General features: G+C 30.8%; 1 protein-coding gene across 1 annotated transcript in view; it reads right to left on the reverse strand.

Annotated features, from left to right (window-relative positions):
* ELP4 (elongator acetyltransferase complex subunit 4) overlaps nt 1–20,985 on the reverse strand; it is a 225,457-nt gene that overhangs the window by 179,338 nt on the left and 25,134 nt on the right. Inside the window, exon 3 of the mRNA XM_007181016.2 lies at nt 15,662–15,783. Within this exon, the coding sequence (XP_007181078.2) occupies nt 15,662–15,783 (122 nt within the window). The remainder of the gene's footprint in view (nt 1–15,661; nt 15,784–20,985) is intronic.

Consider the following 20,985-nt stretch of genomic DNA (forward strand, 5'->3'; position numbering starts at 1 on the left):
ATATTCTACCTGAATGTTCGACTGCATGTCAAACTCAAAGTACATAATAAGTCAGGTTATTGTCTTTCATTCTTCTTTTCTCCCTTTCTCTCAGCTCTGCCTCCTCCTTACTTTCTCTACAATTATTTCCTCAGTCATTGAAGACTAGTTAATTCCCTCTCCTGGCTCAGGGCAGCATGCACCCATAGACCTCTCAGTTAACCCTTAAATATCTCAGAAAGAAGATATGATTGTACTTTGAACCTTCTTTCATACTATTCTCTTACAAAGTGGACAATGTGCGCACGAGAATTGTTAAAATAAAATTCAAAAAATGGTCACACCAAATGTTAAAAAGAAAGCAGGCAACTGGAATTCTTATACACTGCTGGTGAGAATGCAAAATTGCACAGGTACTTTAGAGCAGAGTCTGGAAATTTCTCTAAAAAGTGAACACTTTCAATATGATCCAGCAATTATCTTCTTAGGTATTTGCTAAAGAGAAATAAAAACATGTCCATACAAAGACATGTACGTGGATGTTCACACAACTTCATTTAATAGTCAAAAGTGGAAACCCAAGTGTCCATCAACTGGTAAATGGCTAAAAAAATCAGTTAAAGAAAGAAACTCTACTGATATATATAGGAATATGGTTAACCTAAAAAGCATTATGTTAAGTGAAAGAAGCCAGATACAAAATATTATATACTGCATGATTCCACATATGTAAAATTCTACAAAAAGCAAACTATAAAGATGGTAAGCAGATTAGAGGTTACTAGGGGCCAAGAAATAGATTAGCATTAGATATGTCAGCAACACTGGATTTTAAAAGACAAGGAAAAAATGTCTTCAAAATACGAGGAAATCTGATATTAAACCCAGAGTTCTCCATCCAGGAAAACTGCCTATTAACCATAAGTGCAAAATATTTTTTAAAAGGTATATAGTGTTTCAAAAGCTTACCTACCACAAACCTTTTCTGAAAAAATTATTTGAAGATATAATTCAGCAGTATAAAAAAGGAATAAAGAGGTAGAAAGTGTAAAAATAAAAAATGGTAACACTTTTTAATACAATGAAGACATATATATTGTTTATCAAGCATAAAATTTTTTTAATGTATTTTATTTTATATAACTGTTAGATGGCTGTCATAAAAAAGATAAGAGATAACAAGTTTTGGCAAGGATGTGGAGAAAAGGGAACCCTTGTACACTGTTGGTGGAAATGTAAATTGGTGCAGCCACTATGGAAAACGGTAATGGAAGTTCCTCAAAAAATTAAATATAGAACTACCATATGATCCAGCAATTTCACTTCTGGGTATATATCTGAAGGAAATGAAATCATTATATCAAAGAGATATCTGTAGCCACATGTCACTGTAGCATTTTTTATAATAGTCAAGACATAGAAACAACTTAAGTATCCATCAAAAGATGAATGAAGAAAATGTTTTAGATATATAATATTATTCAGCCATAAAAAAAAAAATGAAAGGAAATCCTCCCATTTGTGACAACATGATGGACTTGAGGGCATCATGCTAACTGAAATAAGTCAGATAAAGAAAGATAAATGCTATATGAGCTCATTTATATGTGGGATCTAAAAAATCTGACCTCATAAAAACAGAGAATAGATTGGTGGTTGCCAGAAGCAGGGAAATGGGCAATGGTGGTCAAAAGGTACAAACTTCCAGTTATAAGATAAACAATTTCTGTACATGATAAAGGTACAGCATGGTGACTATAGTTAACAATACTGTATCGTATATTCGAAAGTTGCTGAGAGTAGATCTTAAAAGTTCTCATCACAAGAAAAAAACTGTAACTGTGAGGTGATGGATGTTAACTAAACTTATTGTGGTAGTTATTCCACAATATATACATATACCCAAACATTATGTTGTACACCTTAAAATAATACGTTATATGTCAATTACATCTCAATAAAACTGGTGGGAAAAAAGACTTGCTGCGAAGAGAATAAAAAGCAGAACAAGAAAGTTAAGGACTAAACATGAAGAAAAGGAAGGAACTAAAAATGTGACATGATACTGAGGAATGGAGGGAATGTAAGAAATGAAATCCATTTTCCTGTTCTCTTCAAGTGAAAATGAATGATTAGATATACCAAGAAATGACATTTTGGGGAAAAAAAAATTCTGGTACTTTTGTCTTCTAATATTCAGAAATTTCTGTAAGAGTTTGTAATCAATATGTTGTTAAATTTGTAAGCCCTAAAATTTTTGAAGTATGCCATCACCTACCCTGCTCACGGTGAATCATTGACCCTATCAGAGATGACCACTGTATCTGTAATCTCTACCATTTGTTGCAATGCCTGTATCTAATCAAACAAAGAATTTAATTGATGTTTTGATAAAATGTCTATTTTGAGAGAATGCTAAGAATAAGCTCTTTAATAATCAACTATTACAGCCGTCAATCACAGATCAGCATCCTCCCTCATACTTTCGAAAATCCCCCATCTTGATTTCTAACCCAGTGTACCAATAGAACACATCAAATATGGTTGTTATATCCTTGTTTCCTAAGAGGAAGAATATACATCAGATTTTTTGTTCTTTTCTGCAATGCGGTGCTTACAGTTCCCATACATTTGGTAACAAGGATCATAAATAAATAAAAATAAAAAGCAGGCATCATAAGTTCCCCACAGAAGATAGTATGGAAAGTATAAAGTATCTCTCTTTTAATCAAATACATCAAGTTAGAAAATTAACAAGAATAAAGAAATTGGCAATACCTTTGGACAAAAACAACTATTTATTCGACTTTTTTAAAAAGCTTTATGAAACGAAATTATTACAAACTTTCAATACCAAAGTATACTCCAGTATTTAAGTTTTATTTTTTTCACCAGAAACACTTATCCTTATCCATAAGATGCTGTAGATATATTTCTTCCCTTTTCAACTCATGTCATTCTGTGCTTACTGCTTTATTATTTTGTGGTCTTTGTTTTGGCAGATGCACAAGCAAAATCTGATTCCAACAGTTTGACCCTTCTCACTTTTTATGTTCTCTAGGGCATAATAAAACCCAAGATACAATCCCTCAGCAGTTAATGAAGCTTAACCTCCCACCCTCTTAATTACCAATGCATTACACCAACTATGGGCATCATATTCCTCTCTAAGCTATTTTACAATTCAGCAGAAGTACTACTGAGCTATTATGTAGCAACATAATCCATGCAGCATGAGAAATCCTTCTTAAAAATAAAATCTTTTGATCCTTGCAGGTTTTGGTAACTGTATAATTAATACTACTTAAGCATTATGCATGTATTGGTAAGTATATTATACTGTATCAGTAAGTATATTACTTTGTTGATTTATGAGGGTTTTTGGAGGGAACACTTATTTTCTGAAAGTTGGAAAGAGAAACAAATCCAAAGATATTACTGATTATCATAATTTGAATACAAACACGGTCCAAATATTTAACCTGAATATTTATTTAGTAAAGGTATGTTCTCCACATTATCTTCATTTAACTATTCAAAAGTATGGGGGGAGGAGTGACTTTAATTGTTGAAAGCATTCAGAAATGTAGACTGCAGGGAGTAAGTTAGAAGGTCCTGGGGTGTAGTTGATGTTACATGTTTTTAAAACTCATAGATTTTAAGATTAGTAATGAGTGAATTATCTTGTTTTAAACCAAATGCGGTACAGATTAGGGGACATCTTAGTACAATTTCAGATATTTTTTCTTGAATATAAAGATAGAAAAATTACTGCTATTACAAGAAGGATGGTGAAAAACACTTTCTCATCAGTATACAAAAATTATTTTAACTAAACTCCCAAGTTAAGCAACTGACAAAACTGATGCTTGTAATATGGCAAGCAAATCACGTTTCTCCTTAAAATGTAAACCAGAAATGTGTTGAGAAGGCTGGACAAACCTCTCTTTCAATTTTCTTGACTAAGATAGAGGGAAGGAGCAGGATACATGAAGAAAAGGAAATGGAAGTCTGCACTAGAAGTATTCAGAAATGAAGAGAAAGCGTTGCATTAAGTTTAATAATAATAATAATATCTTCAATTAAATGCAAATATAATTTAATTATTTTAAAACATTACATTCTAAACCATCACATTTTTAAGAGCACCAGTCATAGAAGGATCTCAAAGCAATTTAGACATGTATTAACCTCTGAGTTCTACTGCAATCTAGTAGTGAGAATGGGAAAATGAGGTACAGGCAAATTTACATTCCTTATCTAGCAATATGCAATGCTAACACCATAAACAGCACTCCTAGTCTTGACCAAAGCAGCCACAGGTTTCAGTACTGTCTATTGATGGCATTGACTTAAAAGGAGTTTAAGCGGAAATGCACTGAGTGTCTTGGCATTCTGATATTAGCTTCTGTAATTATTTTCTCACATATATAAAAAAAAATCAAAACTGTCAAGCTGTTAAGAACAAGTCTCCATGAGGTCTATATTAATTTTATCAATTTTCCTCAATAGATCAACTTAGATACAGAATTTATGATTTTATAAATCAAAACCTAAGAGCTATATTACATATTCCTTCAAAACAGTCTCTTTACTTCAAACTGACTTCTTAAGAAGAAAGCTTAAAATAAAAATACCATGTTCTTACTTATAGAGAGGCAAGAATGCACTGTTGGAATCTATTAATACTTTTATCCATAAAAATTGGAGTTTTCCTTTCTAGGTTTTTTTACAAAGTAAAGTTCTTATATTCAATGATGTCAATGTTTAATCTGGCTCTGACTGCACAACCAATAAAACTCATACTCAGATAATACAAGTTAAAGTGAAGAGAGCTACTAATTAGGTAACTACTATTGTTAAAAATGTGAACTTCTGTGTGTGTATATGTATTATGTATGTGTGTGTATACATACACACACGTATATGTGTATATATGTATATTTTTATATATATTATGTCCCTAGTTATAGAAAGAATAGTGAATGGCGAACAATGTCCTTATAATAGGACATATCTTGATTACAAAACATTTTGTGAATTGTTTTAAAAAGTAGACTAAACTTTCCACTTACTCACTGGTATTAACAGGTTTAGTTATTAGTGAGATTATATGTAATAACTCCTTTTAGTAAATGTTTACTGTATAAGGGTGTATATTAAACTGTTTTAAGAAAATATGACATATGAAAATCTACATTAAGCAAACAAGTTATGCAATAATAAGTTATAAAAGGATTCTTATGTTGGCAAAGAATTCCTACAAAATTCCTTTAAGTATTAAGTCTCTTAATTGAATATAAACTAAACTAATTTCTAAAAACCGATGTAACCAAAACATTTCTAAATATAATTATTTTAAAAGTTAAGAAAGTGACAATAATCTTATAATTATTTACTAAATCTTTACACTGTTGGAAAAGAAGTATTCTAAAATTTCATGGATATCTATTGTCAAAGAAATCTCAATTAGGAATGAAATCAGGCATTACCTTCATTTAAGGGGTCCTAATCAGTTAAATTCCTAACTCAGGAGCACACAACAAGTGACTGGTTTTATTTGTTTGAGGTCATTTTTTTTTTTTTTTTCCAGAATAAACCCAGCTTATGGAAAGTGTCACAAACAAAAATCCTTAGGATATTGTGGGGTACTAAATGAAACTGGATATCACTTTATTTTTATTAAATTTGAAAAGTATTTTCTGTAGTATATTTGGTGTTAGTAGAGTAGAACTCATTCTCTTTTTGTTCATTGACTACTGAGAAGTAGAGGTAACTGGGTAAAAGCATAAAATAGGTTTTCTTTAATTCTAAGCACCCTGTATGTTACAGTCTGTTTTAAGAGATGCAAGGTAAGAAGCTTCACTTCATAGTTTCAGATCTGTTTTCTACTTCCAATTTAAGTCTTCATTTTAATACTCTCTACCATGTTTCTGAAATCTAGCACAGACTTGCAGACTCACATGTATGCACACACAAACTGTAGTGAGAATATTTTACAAAAACAATAAGCACGTTTCAAATGCCTCTGATTTCGTTAATATACCATAATGTGAAAAGATGGATGTGAGGAACTAAGGCCCTTTTCTGCAACTGCCTGTCAGTTTCTGGTGAACAAAACTTAAATTAGAAAAGAAACACTGAAAGAATCATCCCAACACTAGCTGGAGAAATAGCCCTATATTTTGGGGGTTTTCAACAGTAGAGTTATCCTTTTGTACATAATAAATCTTCACAGACTGTCTATTTAATTTATGATCCTTGATAGCATACAGCCTTTCTCCTTCCAAGGTATCCTTTAATGTTTCATTAAATGGGACAACATGTTAATTTGGGAGGCTGATTTTCTTTTAGTTTTAATGGCTCTGGTTTTCAAATTTTGAAGTCATTTATCCACCCCCAAAAGGATTGAATACTTTTTCTGAATACTTTTTCAGAAAAAAGTATTCAAAAGAAAAATGAACCCTATTTCTAATATTCCCAATGCTGACTTTATGTGGCTTCTTTTCTAAGAATGATAAAACTAATAATAGTTCTAAGATTTAAATATTTCTTTTGCCTATAGCAAAACCATCAAGTATTCACAACCATTCATTTTTTTATGGGTTCAAAATAAAATTTTTAAAGTAAATGTGAGGGCTGGAATAGGTGTCTTAAGATTTAGAAAGCAAAACCCCAGATATTTCATTTTTAATTTGGAACTCCGGAATAAGGTAGGCAGGATATCATCCCTATCTTAATATGAAAGGCTAAGGGACTTGTGCAAGGTCCTGTAGCTAGTTAAGCAGCAACACAGAAATTAAAATCTAAGCTCAGATTCGAAGTATATTTCATCTTCTTAAGGATAAATATCCTATTACACATTGTGGCATTTTGCTATATAACTTAGGCCACTTTTCTGCATGCAAAATTCCTTTTTTTTGTTGACTGATGCACAAACATCAATGCCAAATGTGTGTTTATTTTAGTGTTATATCAAAAATTTCTCATTAGGTAGTGACAGAGAGGTGGGTTTATTTTCCTTTATATTTTTATCTTATCTTTCATTTCCTCATTGGAAAATAAGGCACATACCATCTTTTAAAAGCTGGCTACAAATGTAGGTCACTGGAAACAGTACTGAGCTTTTGCATGTTTTTTCTTAGTCTTTTTAATTTGCCAAAGAAACTCTAACTGTGGCTGCCAGGGGAGAACTCAGAATTTTAAATAAGCTCTCACAAGTAGCTAGGGAGGGAAAAAAAGAGGGGAATCCTAGGGTCAAACAGCAAATTTCTGGCTCAACTAGCACTGAAAAGCTTATAGATAGCCTGATAATTTTCTGAACAAATAAAATGTTGACAAAGAAGTGAAGGGAACATATTCTGATTACAGCTCTGCCTTCAAAGACCTTTTAATATTTGTATTTATATTATGGACAAAAGATACACAGTGATAAAATAGTTTTGATAGGATGTACATTAAATATTATATAGGCTAGAAAAAGTAAAAATGTGTGGGAAAATGTGTAATGTATAAGGTGTTGAGTATGCATAAAGCATGCAAAGTGGAACATAGAAGGGCCAGAAAATAATTTTTAATTATTTATAGCGTGTTGTATTACTTTTGTTCTGAATCATAAAACTACAACTTTGGAGATGAACATAATTTTTAAAATGTTCAGTGATATATTTGGCCAACCAAGGGATGTTTCTTTAACTTCATTTTTATAGCTGTTTCAATTTTTGTCACTGAAAAAAAAAACATGGGCTGGATCCGAGACATTTTTGTATTCTATGTACTCAGAAAGACCAGACTGTACTACAGTGTACTAAGAGCAAACTGACCACTCACTAGATTTCTAATTCTTGTTCCATGATCAGTAAATAACAGATGGATGGCAAACAGACTTAATCTTGACACCAAACTGACAGAAGGAAAAGAAACCTTTTTAACAGTAACTCAAACTTTACATTGTTAGCAAATAATACTGCTTTATCTAACTCTAAATCAATATCTCTGATCTCAATTAAAACCAAGGAATCAAATAAAGGAAAAGATACAAGGTACAGTGAATAAGATCTTAACAAATGAGTTCAATATTTGGGTAAGAGGCTGATACTTTGGGATTTAAAATAATGCTTTCAAATTATTAAGATACACTTTTAACTTTTACTTATGGATTTAAAGTCCGTGAAAAAGAATTCTGAAGATGTTAGACTAAATATTCATACTTCATTACTTTGTTACTGAGTATCTTATTACTATATTAATTCATCAAATATCATATGGTTTATTTTCAATGAATTGAAACTCATTCCATGACATAGATTATTGTAAAGTAATTCATTTTCAATGTGAAAGATTTTCTCAATAGTAAATATGGGAAATTTCACCGTAATTGATTTTAAATTTGAACTATTTATTTACCAATATGTTTGATGTTAAAAAATATTATATGCTGTAAGCCTTTAATAAACATCAAGGTAGTTGGGACACCCCTGCTGGTAACCAGGTACCTATCCTGGGTACACACTAAAAAATACAACTTTGAAGCTCCTTAAAAGCATTCTAACCTCCCACTTTGTTCTAACTGTGGCTGATGTTAGACAGTGCATAGTGTATACAACAGATAAGTCAAAAAGTTAATGCAACAAGTCAAGAATTAACCCTTTGCTCTAGATATTAGATATCTCTTCCTGAATGAATATTACCTACCTGGCATGTCATCACTAAAAAATATTCAAATTAAGTTTTTGAAACTGACTTTAGCATATTATGAAACAGCATTTAAATTTACTTCTGAAATTTTACTTTCTTTAATTCTATATGTATTAACACATACCATCATATTGTTAAAAATTATGAAAAGGATATAAATAATAGAGAAATCTTAGCATTTTCAAGTTCTTAAGAAATGTTTGGGTGTGCATGTGTGTATATAATTTTTTATTTCATAAAAAAATCAGCTGATCTACTGATAAATGTTTAAATATTTTAACATAAAAATGTAATTTTGCTATATTAGAAAACATTCCATAGAAAGTTTTCATAGAGAATAGCCATCACTATATTTGAGATGATCAAGAAAATTCTTTTAGATAAAAAAGTTAACTGAAAAATACTTACCATATGTTTTTTTAAAAGCTTTAACAACATCATGTATATTGTTCTATAGGATTTTCTAAGGGGTGTAACTTTTCAGCGTTACATCTTAATGCTGACTTCCTGAAGCTCTGACTACAATAGGCATGAATGTTTTCAAAGGATGATGGATAAATTGCTGGGTGGTTATATAATATATTTTAGGCAGCTGATGGGCTTTTTATCCTTTACTTGTCTTTTAGTTATACACAGTTTTAAGATAATTATGGTCTATAAGATTGTCTTTTCCCTTTTCTTGTACCAGCAATATTTGCCTTGGTTATAGGTTCCAGAAATCTCCAATCATACATCATAAAATTAAAACTAAGCAATTATAGCATTTTCTCCCTACATTGTATCTCTAAACACTGTTAATGCCTTGGGTTTTGGTCACTCATTTTTGGGCTGTTTGATACAAATAAGTTTTCAGTATAACTCTGAGCTGGGCACACTGAAATCGCAACTGAACATTATGTAGAAAATACATAATATCTATACCTACTCTTATAGGTGCAGAAATTCTACTTCTCTATATTAGTATTCAACATCTCACTTTAAACTTCAAAAGTATTTTGTTCATTTTTCTCAGAGATGTTAAAAACTTTGTCTATGTACTGGTATTATGAAGAATATACATAACTGAAATTTTTATCAGCCGTAATTTTCTCATCCAGTCTGTTTTAAATGTGTGAACACTAAACATTAAACATATTGTATATATTAAAAACAATACTTTTTGTACTTCCTTATAGAAAAATGAGAATGGCATATTATTCTTTTAAGTCAAATATTGTTTTACTGTTACATATTAAACATGTAAGGAATATAAGATGATAAGATTAAGAATTTAAGAAACATTGCTTTCTTAACTGGCTGAATCCTTCTACATTCTCATTAGCCAGTAGCCTTGCATGGGATTCAAGCAATTCTCCAGTCACTTTGATCAACCTCAGGAAATTTTGCATCTTTGGCAAATTTTGAAATTGTTTGCATTATACTCAAGAATATTTAACATATGGCTAACAGGAACAGATCAACCCACAAATCTAATGATGAAGGGTGAAAAAATACACTAGTGTTACATGTGAGGGATGTGGGCAGAGGGGCAAAATTTTTAGGAGGGCAGCCCAAAATTTATAGGAGGGCTATTTTTATGTTTTGGCAAATTTGGTTTTCCAGTGCAACCTTGTAACTTCAGGGACTTAGATCCTGAGAATGTGCAAAACAAAGATCCTTGTATATGATCCAGGGACATTAACTATAATATGTAAAGAGCTCATACAGAGCAATGAGAAAAAAAATGGACAGAGACAAAAACCTACTATGAAAAACAAGAAAAATGCAGAAGGCTAACAACCATAGGGGAAAATATTCTGCTTTGCTGTAAACAAAGAAATGTGCAACAAAGCAGTATTTCCCCATCAAATGAACGTTTTTAAAATTATTTTTTAAAAAAAGAAAAGAAACATTACTGATGAGTGAAGATCCTATTAACTCAAAAACTAGATATATCTTCAGAGTAGAGGTGCATGAAATACAAGAACATAATCAAAATTGAAATAGTTTAAAAATTAATCACTAAATAAATTTTTTAATGTAGGGAAATGTTATGTGTGCATGTTATTTAGCATATACAGCCTTTAACAATTTCATTACTCATCTATACAAGTGATTTTAGTTAAAAGCAAATAATGGCATTAAAATCAAAGAAGATAAATTTTTCCTGAGGATCACACACTCAAATTTATAATTAATTTAATATTTAACTTCACTGAGTACGTTATTGATAAATATTCAATTGTCATGTAAAACAAACTTGCTATTCAAATAAAAACAACTTGTTCTAGGCTACTCATTATAAATAGAAGAATGAGATAACTTTGAAAATGCAGCATCAAATCTGCAATGTTATATTAAGTAAATCTAATGCTTAAGACGATTAGGTTTTTGTGGAGTAATTATAATGTCTTTGATAATACATTCTAAGTGCACAAGAAAAAGTAAAATAGAATACATTCTTCAGTTAAAAACACCTATGCTAGGCTAGAGCAAGAGAAACTTTTAAGACATTAAAAATAAATGGTCATACCATTTTAACATTTATTTCCCTTGAAATATAAGATGAATTTAAGTTCCAGGAGATTAATTAGCATGTTGTTATAAACTGCATCTCAGTAATAGTGAAAATTCAAATATGGGAAAGCCAAGTAAAATATCTGTCAACACTGAAACCAACAGTACTTCTTATAAAGAAAAAAATCCAGAGATATATCGATCAATGAGAATTTATTTCAAATAATCATCTTTAAAATATTATTTAACATAACAGAAAATTATCACTAATGGTTTCTTTTCTTCTAATAAGACAGTCTGCATTTACATGGAATGTGACATTACAGAGGAATAATTTTCATAAAAGAAATTTTAAGTCCAATATGCTGATTTAATTATTTTGCCTGAGATAACCTTCATTTAGATATTTTAAAGAGCAGCAGTAACTTAAAAGTTATTCCTACATTTTTGAAATCTAAACATAATATACTTTTTTTCATATTGACGTGAAATAAATGATAATTAGCATTATACTAACTAGAATAGATTAGTGTATATTGGGGATGACTAAATACAGGTTCACTGGGCTACATCAATATTTGAATTTAATCATATTGGGCATATGGTAGTCTAAACTTAGAAAAGCTGATCTGGATCAGGTAAGATGACTTGTTTCCACCCCTTTTAACTGTCAAAAACTGGGAGTCTTTAAACCTGGGTTAAATGAAGACTTTGAAAGAGGTACATGATCATGAGAGTTTTAAGGAAATCAATTCTTTGATCTTCAACTTTAACAAATACTCTAGTGAAAAATGCCCTCTTAGAGAATGTGCCAGTGATAGAAGTGCAAGTTCCCCTTTTCCAATCCCCTTCCAAATCAACCTTTCTCACTTTACGAGTGAAAGGTTTACTTCTCATTGTCCCAGGAATAAACATCTCTGCAGTACCAAACAAAAAGACAACTTAAAATATCTATTTGGTATAGAAAATGTGAATGTTCTAATGACTGGGGAAATTATCCTTTTTTCATTGTTTTCAGCAAAATTTTAGGTGGACCTAATAGACTAGACAAATAATTTAAAGTAATTTATGTTGATAGATACCGTGTGATTTCTTTTTGTGTATTACTCAGAAAAAGTGAAAAAATAATTTGAGGGACATTACAATAACACAACTCTCCCTATTTATTTAAGTATGAACAGCTCACATCTGCAAAAGTGAAAAAATATGAATAGAGTTGATGCTGAATCCCGTCCCATTCTAGCAATATTCACGCAATATGTCCTAATGAAGCAATGTAGTGTGAACATTTTTATGTCTATTGATACACTGTATGCAACAATAATTGTAATGGCGACTGAAATAAGAAGAAATGTGTTTAACACTTATAGTCTTTTGAGACAAAAAGTTTAAAATAAATTTAAATATGAAGTTACAGAAAAACTATCATAAGGTTATTAATAAAAATGTTGAACATAAAATGTACTACATTCTGACAAAACTCCATGAGGAGTGAGTGAAATAGAAAATATGAATTCAAGGAAAAAATGATTGATGTAAAATTTCCAGCTGTTAAAGAAGAGCTTGCTTATGTATATACTTCTAAAAATAATGGTACTGACATCAAATTGCTATTATTCAGATTGAGTTGGATACACTTATAAGACTGACGTAAAAGTCTTCAACTAAAAAAGGCAATATTTACAATAACATCTTTGCAACTAAATAATCTCATAATGAAAATTTTTACATAACTTAGTATACAAGAGGATACATAATTAAAGAAAATATTTTTAGAAGTATGAGTGCAAAAAAGGTGGGAAGATCACTGTACTTTACTATCTGGAAAACTGGCCAAGATATAGGATGTGAGTGATAATTGTTCAATGTAGGTTAATAAATAAATGTGAAATGCCTTCTTTGGTTTTAAATGTAATCTTTGTATTTTCAGTAAAATTGTATTCGTCAGAGTTCTCTAGAGAAATTGTATGAACAGGATGTGTGTCTGTGTGTGTGTGTATATACACACACACACATATACATAAATATATGTACACATATACATACATCTCCCTCTAATAAAATTTACTATAAGGAATTGGCTCATATGATTATGGAGGCTGACAGGTCCCCAGATATGCACAGCAAGCTAGCTGGAAACTCAGGAGAGCTGGCTGATGGTGTAGTTTTTGTCCAAATGGAAAACTAATGGTGTAATTCTAATCCAAAGGATAGCAGACTTGAGACTCAGGAAGAGCTGATGTTTCAGTTTGAATCCAAGGGCAAGAAAAAGTTGATGCCCAAGTTCAAAGGCAGTCCAGTAGGAAGAATTCTTTCTTATACAGGGGAGGGTTAGCCATTTTGTTCTATTTAGGCCTTCAACTGACTGGATGAGACCCACCCACATTAGAGAGGGCAATCTGCTTTACTCAGTCTACCAATTTAAATGTTAATTTCACCCAAAAATACCCTCACAGAAACACTCAGAATAATGTCTGATCAAATTTCTGGGCACCCTGTGGCTTGGTCAAATTGACACATAGAATTAACTTTCACAAGTCCACCCCTTGCTTACTTGGCACCCATACATATCGCCTTAAACCATACTTGGCTCCAGATGAAGACAATAACAAGGTTGTAATTCCACATTCCTAGCTCTGTCTCCTAAGATTGTCTTATCCTGGGTTCCTCCTCCCTGCACTATGGCCTGGACACTTTGCATGCAGGAGGCTAGGGAAGTTATAGGACTTACCTTGTTTATTTTGCATAACTCAGGAATCACTGTCCTTTATTGTGTGATGATCAAAGTTTTGAAGACAGTTGTTTCATATATTTTGTCCTGTTTTTTAGTTGTTTCAGGCATGATGACTAGTCTGGTCCTTATTAATCTATTTTGGTCATAAGGACAAATTTAATCAGAGTCTATGTTTTTTGACTCTAGTTTTATATTTTTCTACTACATTATAAAACTGCTCTATGAATAAAGGTTTGCAGAATCTAATTACTTGCATATATGACTAGCTATTTTAAGAAACCCTGATGAAAAGATAATATTTCTTTTATAATTTCAAAATCCTTCACATAATCCAAAGAAGGACATGTAAAGTACACTGAAATTTTTTTAGTACTAACTTGTACAGATCAAGGTACCTAAGAAAAGCCTCAGGGATTAGTTTTCAAATAAAAAAATGTAGTTCTCTAAGGCAAAATGTGGAAGTATAGTATAGGCTTTAACATCAGTTACCTAGGTTGGAGGAGGGAAGAAGGAAAAATAAAACACTTTATTTAAAAAAGCATATATAGGCCTTCCTGCCTATGGCTTGGCGAACATTTCCTATATGGCTATAAAGATGTTTGATAAAAAATCTTAGGCTCGGTATGCTGTGGAATAGGCTGTGAAGAACCTATATAGCTTCTTTACAACAATGATTTTGGCCTTTACTCCACTGCTTCTAGCAAGTACAGTACTGTTCAGAAACTGACCAAAATGATTAAGGCCAGGGAAAAGGAACAAAAGAAAAAACAAAAACATCAAGAAAATATTACAAAAGATTAATAGCAGAAATAAGAATAAAGGAAAACAGGCTCTTCAACCAGAAGGAAATCATTTGGAAAATTATACAAAGCTTTTCTTTTTGGACTTTTTTAAATTTAATAAACAAAGTCTGACCCATATGAAAGAATCATGTTAGTTCTGACCTCAGTATTATAGTAATTTTTATGTGTGGGTGTAGAAATTTGTTGGTATCTGTTGATAGTTATTGTAAATTAGTATTTATTATTCTACAAATTTTTTATAAATGACTTAGTCATTTGTCATTTTGCAAACTATACAGTGAAATGAAAACATCCTCTGAGAGAAAATGACTTTAGATTATGAATCTAATCAAATAATGGCTTAAAAGTGAGTTCCTGTTCTGTACAAAGAAATGAAGCATTCTAAAAGTCAGAATTGTCTTCTCTGAGGTGAAAACTATGGTTTGGCATAAAAAAGATATACTATTTCAAGCACATATTTTAGTATTATTGCTTATTTCTTGGAAGGGAATACTTTCTGGCATTCTCAAAGCAAAATAATTTTAATAAATGAGTACTTCTAATTTCTCTATCTTTCTTCTGACTTACACCTTTGGAATACTGGTAATATAATATCTGACAATATTCTGCAGTTGTTTTTCTTTACCTAGATTTTTTAATAGTTTATAAAGTGCTCAAATCATTACTTAATAGTAATTTTGTTTACTGTCAGTTTTAAATAGCTTATTAATATTTCTTCACTGTGACATAAATTTTAAGTTAAAAAAACTGTCCAAGAACTAATTTTAAAATGAGATTATATGTTCAAATAAATTTGATACTTCTCTTTAAGAGAAAAAAATACATGTGTGGTCCCATTAATGTATTTAAATATAGTTTGTACACATACAAATACATATCTTATTTACATATATATAAACAATATTTTTTGTGAAATATTTAAAATGCAATATTGAATTAGTATACTCTATACCTGTAAAATGTCAGCAGGGTCTTCCTTTGCAGATGCAACTAACAAAGTATGTCCAGTGACAATTCCTTCTGCCAGGAAATACTTGAAGAGCAAAGGAGAATAAATATTATATTTATCCTCTTCTGTAAGAAAGAAAAAAATTCTAGTCAGAATCCTACCATATACTAGGATATTTATGGTAGGATGTTTTTATATTCTTTTCTCCTTAAAACAAGTCTATGAGGTGGGGCAATAACTATGTCTTCCTAAGGTACAGTTAGATAGGCTAAAATACTTATCTAGATAGTCAATGGGAAGTAGGTACTTTTAATAGTCTTTCTGATTCCAAAATCATTCTCCATCTACTACACCACCTCTGATATCCATAAAATTTAGGTTATGTATGATTATATTAAAAAATCAGAGATTTGGTTTTTTCTTTACTAAGATTTTCTCAGGTACTGCACCTCTAAAATGGCCATATTCCCTACCAACCAGTTGTAAACTCACACCTCATTACTTTCATGTCACAAGAATTAAACACTTAGTGTTAGATTTGTGGTTACCAGAGGTGGAGAGTAGGGGTAGGGGGAATTAGATGAAGGCAGTCAAAAGCTTCAAACTTCTAGTTATAAGATAAATAAGTACTGGGGATGTAACTTACAACATGATAAATAAAATCAACATTGCTGTATGTTATATATGAAAATTGTTAAGAGAGTAAATCCTACGAGTTCTCATCACAAGGAAAAATTTTTTTTTCTATTACTTTAACTTTGTATCTACATGAGATCATGAATGTCCACTAAACTTATTGTGCTAATCATTTCATGATGTATTAAGTCTAATGATTGTGCTGTACACCTTAAACTTATACAGTGCTGTATGTCAATTATATCTCAATAAAACTGAAAGAAAAAATAGCCCAGTTAAGGATAAAATTATACCAATCTTACAAGTAATCTTTCAGAAAAAAGGAAAAATTGGAAAGAAATATTTCAGAACTCATTTTATAATGCCATAATTACTCTGATACCAAAACTAGGCCAAGACATCACAGGAAAAGAAAGCTACAGACTAATATGCCTCATGAACATTTATGAAAATAATTTCTAAAATATCCAACCAAAACTCATTAGTATATAAGAAAGAATAATATGATATACTATGATTAAGTGGGGTTTATCACAGAAATGCCAAGTTGGTTTTTTATTTTAAAAATCACTGTACCATGATGACATATTAAAAAAGTAAAACCATATGATCATTTCAATAGACACAAAAAAATATTTGACAAAATTCAACAGTAATTCATAATACAAACTCCTGGCAAATTAGGAATAAAATGAAACCTCTGCAACCTGATAAATGGTATCTATAATAAACTTATAGGTAACAGAATGATAAGATGGAATGCTTTCTTCCTGATATTAGGAACAAAGAAAGTATATCCACTCTCACCACTTGTAATCAATATTGCTCAGAAGGTCTGAAGCATATAATAAACCATGAAAAAGAAATGAAAGGCATACAGATTGGAAAAGATGACATAAAACAGTCTTTATTTGCAAACATTATCACATATGTAGGAAATCTTAAGCAATCTACCAAAAAGCTAGTAGGACTAACAAGCCAAGGCTATCAGGGTTGTAGCATGTAAAGTCAATACATAAAAATCACTGTACCTCTACAAACTAGTAACAAACATTAGAAACTAAAATTTTATAAATTCCATTTTAATTGATTCCAAAAACATGAAATATTTTTAATAAATTTAACAAAATATGTGCATGAACTAGCTCCGATTTGAAAAGTATAAAACATTCTGAGAGTAAGTATAAAAAAACCTAAATAAATGGAGTGATATATCATGGTCATGGGATGGAAGACTCAAATCTTTCCAAATTAATCTATACATTTAATGGAATGTCAATGTAAGCCCCAGTAAGCTTTTTAGAGAAACTGACAAGCTAATTCTAAATTTACATAGAAATCCAAAGGTCCTAGGTAACCAAATGAATTTGAAAAAGAACACAGTTGGAGGACATACCATCTGATTTTAAGACTTATTATAAAGCTGCAACAATCCAGGCAATACAGATTTGACCAAAGGCTATAAATTTAGATCAATGTAAAAGAATAGAGAGACCAGAAATAAACCCACATAACTGATTCTTGACAAAGGTGGAGAAATAATTCTTTTTCAACAAATGGTCCTGGAATAACTGGATACCCATATGCAAAAAACAACAAAAACCTCAATCTTACCTCATACTACACTCAATCAAAAAACAAAAAAAATTTGCAGCGGGGGGAAGAGGGATAAATTAGGAGTTTGGGATTAACAGATACACACTACTATATATAAAATAGATAAACAACAAGGACCTACTGTATAGCACAGGAAACTATATTCAATATCTTGTAATAACCTATAATGTAAAAGAATCTGAAAAAGTATGTATACATATATATATCTGAATCACTTTGCTGTACAACTGAAACTAACACGACATTGAAAATCAACTATACTTCAATTGGAAAAAAAAAAGCAAAAACAAGCAAACAAGAAAATTTCAATCTTATCTCATACTACTACTCAAATATTATGCTGAAATGAATCACAAAACTAAATATAGAAGGTGAAACAATAAAACTATTAGAAAAAACAGGGAAAATTTTTGCAACCTTGGAGTAGACAAATATTTCTTAAATAAGACAGGAAAGCATGTGCCACAAGAGAAAAAAAATGGATAACTTGAAGTGCATAAAAATTTTAAATATTTTCTTTTGAAAAGACACCAATAAGAAGATGAAAAGGCAAGCTACAGAGAGAAAATACTTGCAATACATATATCTTGGACAGTTTTTTTTGTAACAGACAAAAACCTGGAAATAACTTAAATGTCCATCAACCAGTGAATGGAAAAACAAATGGTACATTCACAAATGAAATAATACTCAACAACAAAATAAACGGACTACTGATATATATAATAAACGACTACTGATATATAACGACATAGATGAATCTCAAAAACACTAAGCTAAGTGAAAAAAGCCAGACACAAAAAAGTGTGTATGGTAAGATTGCATTCATGTGGTATTCTAAAGAAAACAGAACTAAACTCTAGTGATAGAAAGATGTTAGGTGCTTGGGGGCCAGGAAACATTTTGGGCATGAGGATGTTTGGGTGATGATGGAAATGTTTTATATCTTGATTGTTGTGGTGATTACATGAGTATATACATTTGTAAAAACTCACTAAAATATATACTTAAAATGGGTCTATTTTATTGTATGTAAATTATAATTCAGTAAAGGTGGTTTATGAAAACAATTTCCTATGGCGTAACTAAAATACCATGTGGTAGCTTGTATGTAAACCTTTTCAGCACAGAATATTAGAACAAATCCACGATCAAAAGTATAGTAGATTTACATGAAGATTAATTTTATATATTAAAGAACATAGCCAGTTCTTTAACACTATCTACCACAAAGTTAAAATCTGTAAGTCTAAAAGACACAAAATGGGCTTGATTAGGATTTAGGAGCATTTTATGTAAGTTTTTGTGTGCAAAGGAAAAGAAAAATGCTTTCAACACCTCTGCATGGTTTACAGTCAACAGGTGGAAAAGCCAGCAGAGACAAGTGGATGAGATGACCAGCACTGCCTATGGATCATTACAGCTATGTCACTGGAAAAAATACTCATTTTATATAACTAAGAATTTGTCTCTGTTAAACTTTAGAAATAGAAAGTCATGTTTAAAAAAAGAATTGATTTTATCTTAAATAATTACTATTAAATCAGTTTATAAAAGCAACCATATAAACCAAGGTCATTATAAATCAATGATGTAAGAAACAAATCTGATGGTAAAAATTTTAACTTCTGAGGTTGATATTTTTACAACATGGAAAATTTTAATTTTTAGAAATTCACCCACCATCCATCACACTCATAGAATTATTGCTAAAATTTGTTGTATTTCCTTTTAGCACTTTTTTTGTAGATATTTTCTCATATGGTTACAATTATTATTATTATTTTCCATGTGAGTACCTCATCCATTTTTTTCTGTTTTTATATATATATATTTTTTCAATTAATTTTTATTGGAGTATAGCTGCTTTACAATGTTGTGTTAGTTTCTACTGTACAGCAAAGTGAATCAGCTATACATATATCCCCTCTTTTTTGGATTTCCTTCCAATTTAGTATTTTATTGAAGTATAGCTGATTTACAATGTTGTATTAATTTCTGCTGTACAGCAAAGTGATTCAGTTATACATATATACATTCTTTTTAAAATTCTTTTCCATTATGGTTTATCACAGGATATTGAATATAGTTCCCTGTGCTATGCAGTAGGATGGTTACAATTATTACTGAATTTTGTATCCAACTTTTTTCTCTTAATGTCACATGAGTCACAGTGTTGTAACTATGATGTTTAAGAGTGCATAATACTCCAGTAAATTTATGTACCATAATTTATAATACTTAGTCATTCCCCCACTATGGACTTTTCATGCCACTTTCAGGCTTTTGTTACTATTAAATACAGAAGCACGAAAGTGCCTCAACTCCCACATGTCCAAGGCAGAACTCAGAAACTCATTATTTTCTTCCATCAAATGTGGTCCTCCTTCTGTTTTTAGAAAATCAGGATTTATTCTTAATACCTCTTCCCTCCCCCCCTCAGCAATACACCCTTCTCCCATACCTAAAATCCTGTTAAATTTATTTTCAAAGTATTTTTGGAATTGTTCACTTCGCTCCACGACAATGTCTCTCCCCTAGCTTTGCTACCAACAACTCTTTCCTAGATGATTTCAATTTCCTCTTACTTCTTTGCATCCACTCAAATCCTCCTTCAATTTAGCAGTGAGCTTTTCAAAATACAAACCTGATCATGTCACTTCCGTACTTAAAACCTTTCAGTGTTTTCTCATTGCTCCTTGCAGAAAGAACTAAATCCTTTAGCATGGTCTACAGGCTCTGCATGGTTGTGGCCAAAGAGGAGGGTTTAATGTGCAAAAATAAAAATACTTGTTGTAATAATGTACATGATTATTGTTTTCCCTTTAAAATGTACATGATTGTCATTTAACAACTTTTCTGTAAAGAAAAAAGTAAACCTAAACTATTTAACTAGAAAAATAAAAATAATTATTTGTAAAATTGAGGATACGTATTATAATACTCAGTAAGGCAATAAAATATACAGATAAGTACTGCATAAACTATGGATATTCACTTGTAGATAACAAAAAATATTGAGTGATTTCTCATTAATGAAGAGGTAAAACAACTAAACTAAATGACAAAGTTCC

The sequence above is a fragment of the Balaenoptera acutorostrata genome, chromosome 9, assembly GCF_949987535.1.
Source record: "Balaenoptera acutorostrata chromosome 9, mBalAcu1.1, whole genome shotgun sequence".
Taxonomy (NCBI): Eukaryota; Metazoa; Chordata; class Mammalia; order Artiodactyla; family Balaenopteridae; genus Balaenoptera; species Balaenoptera acutorostrata.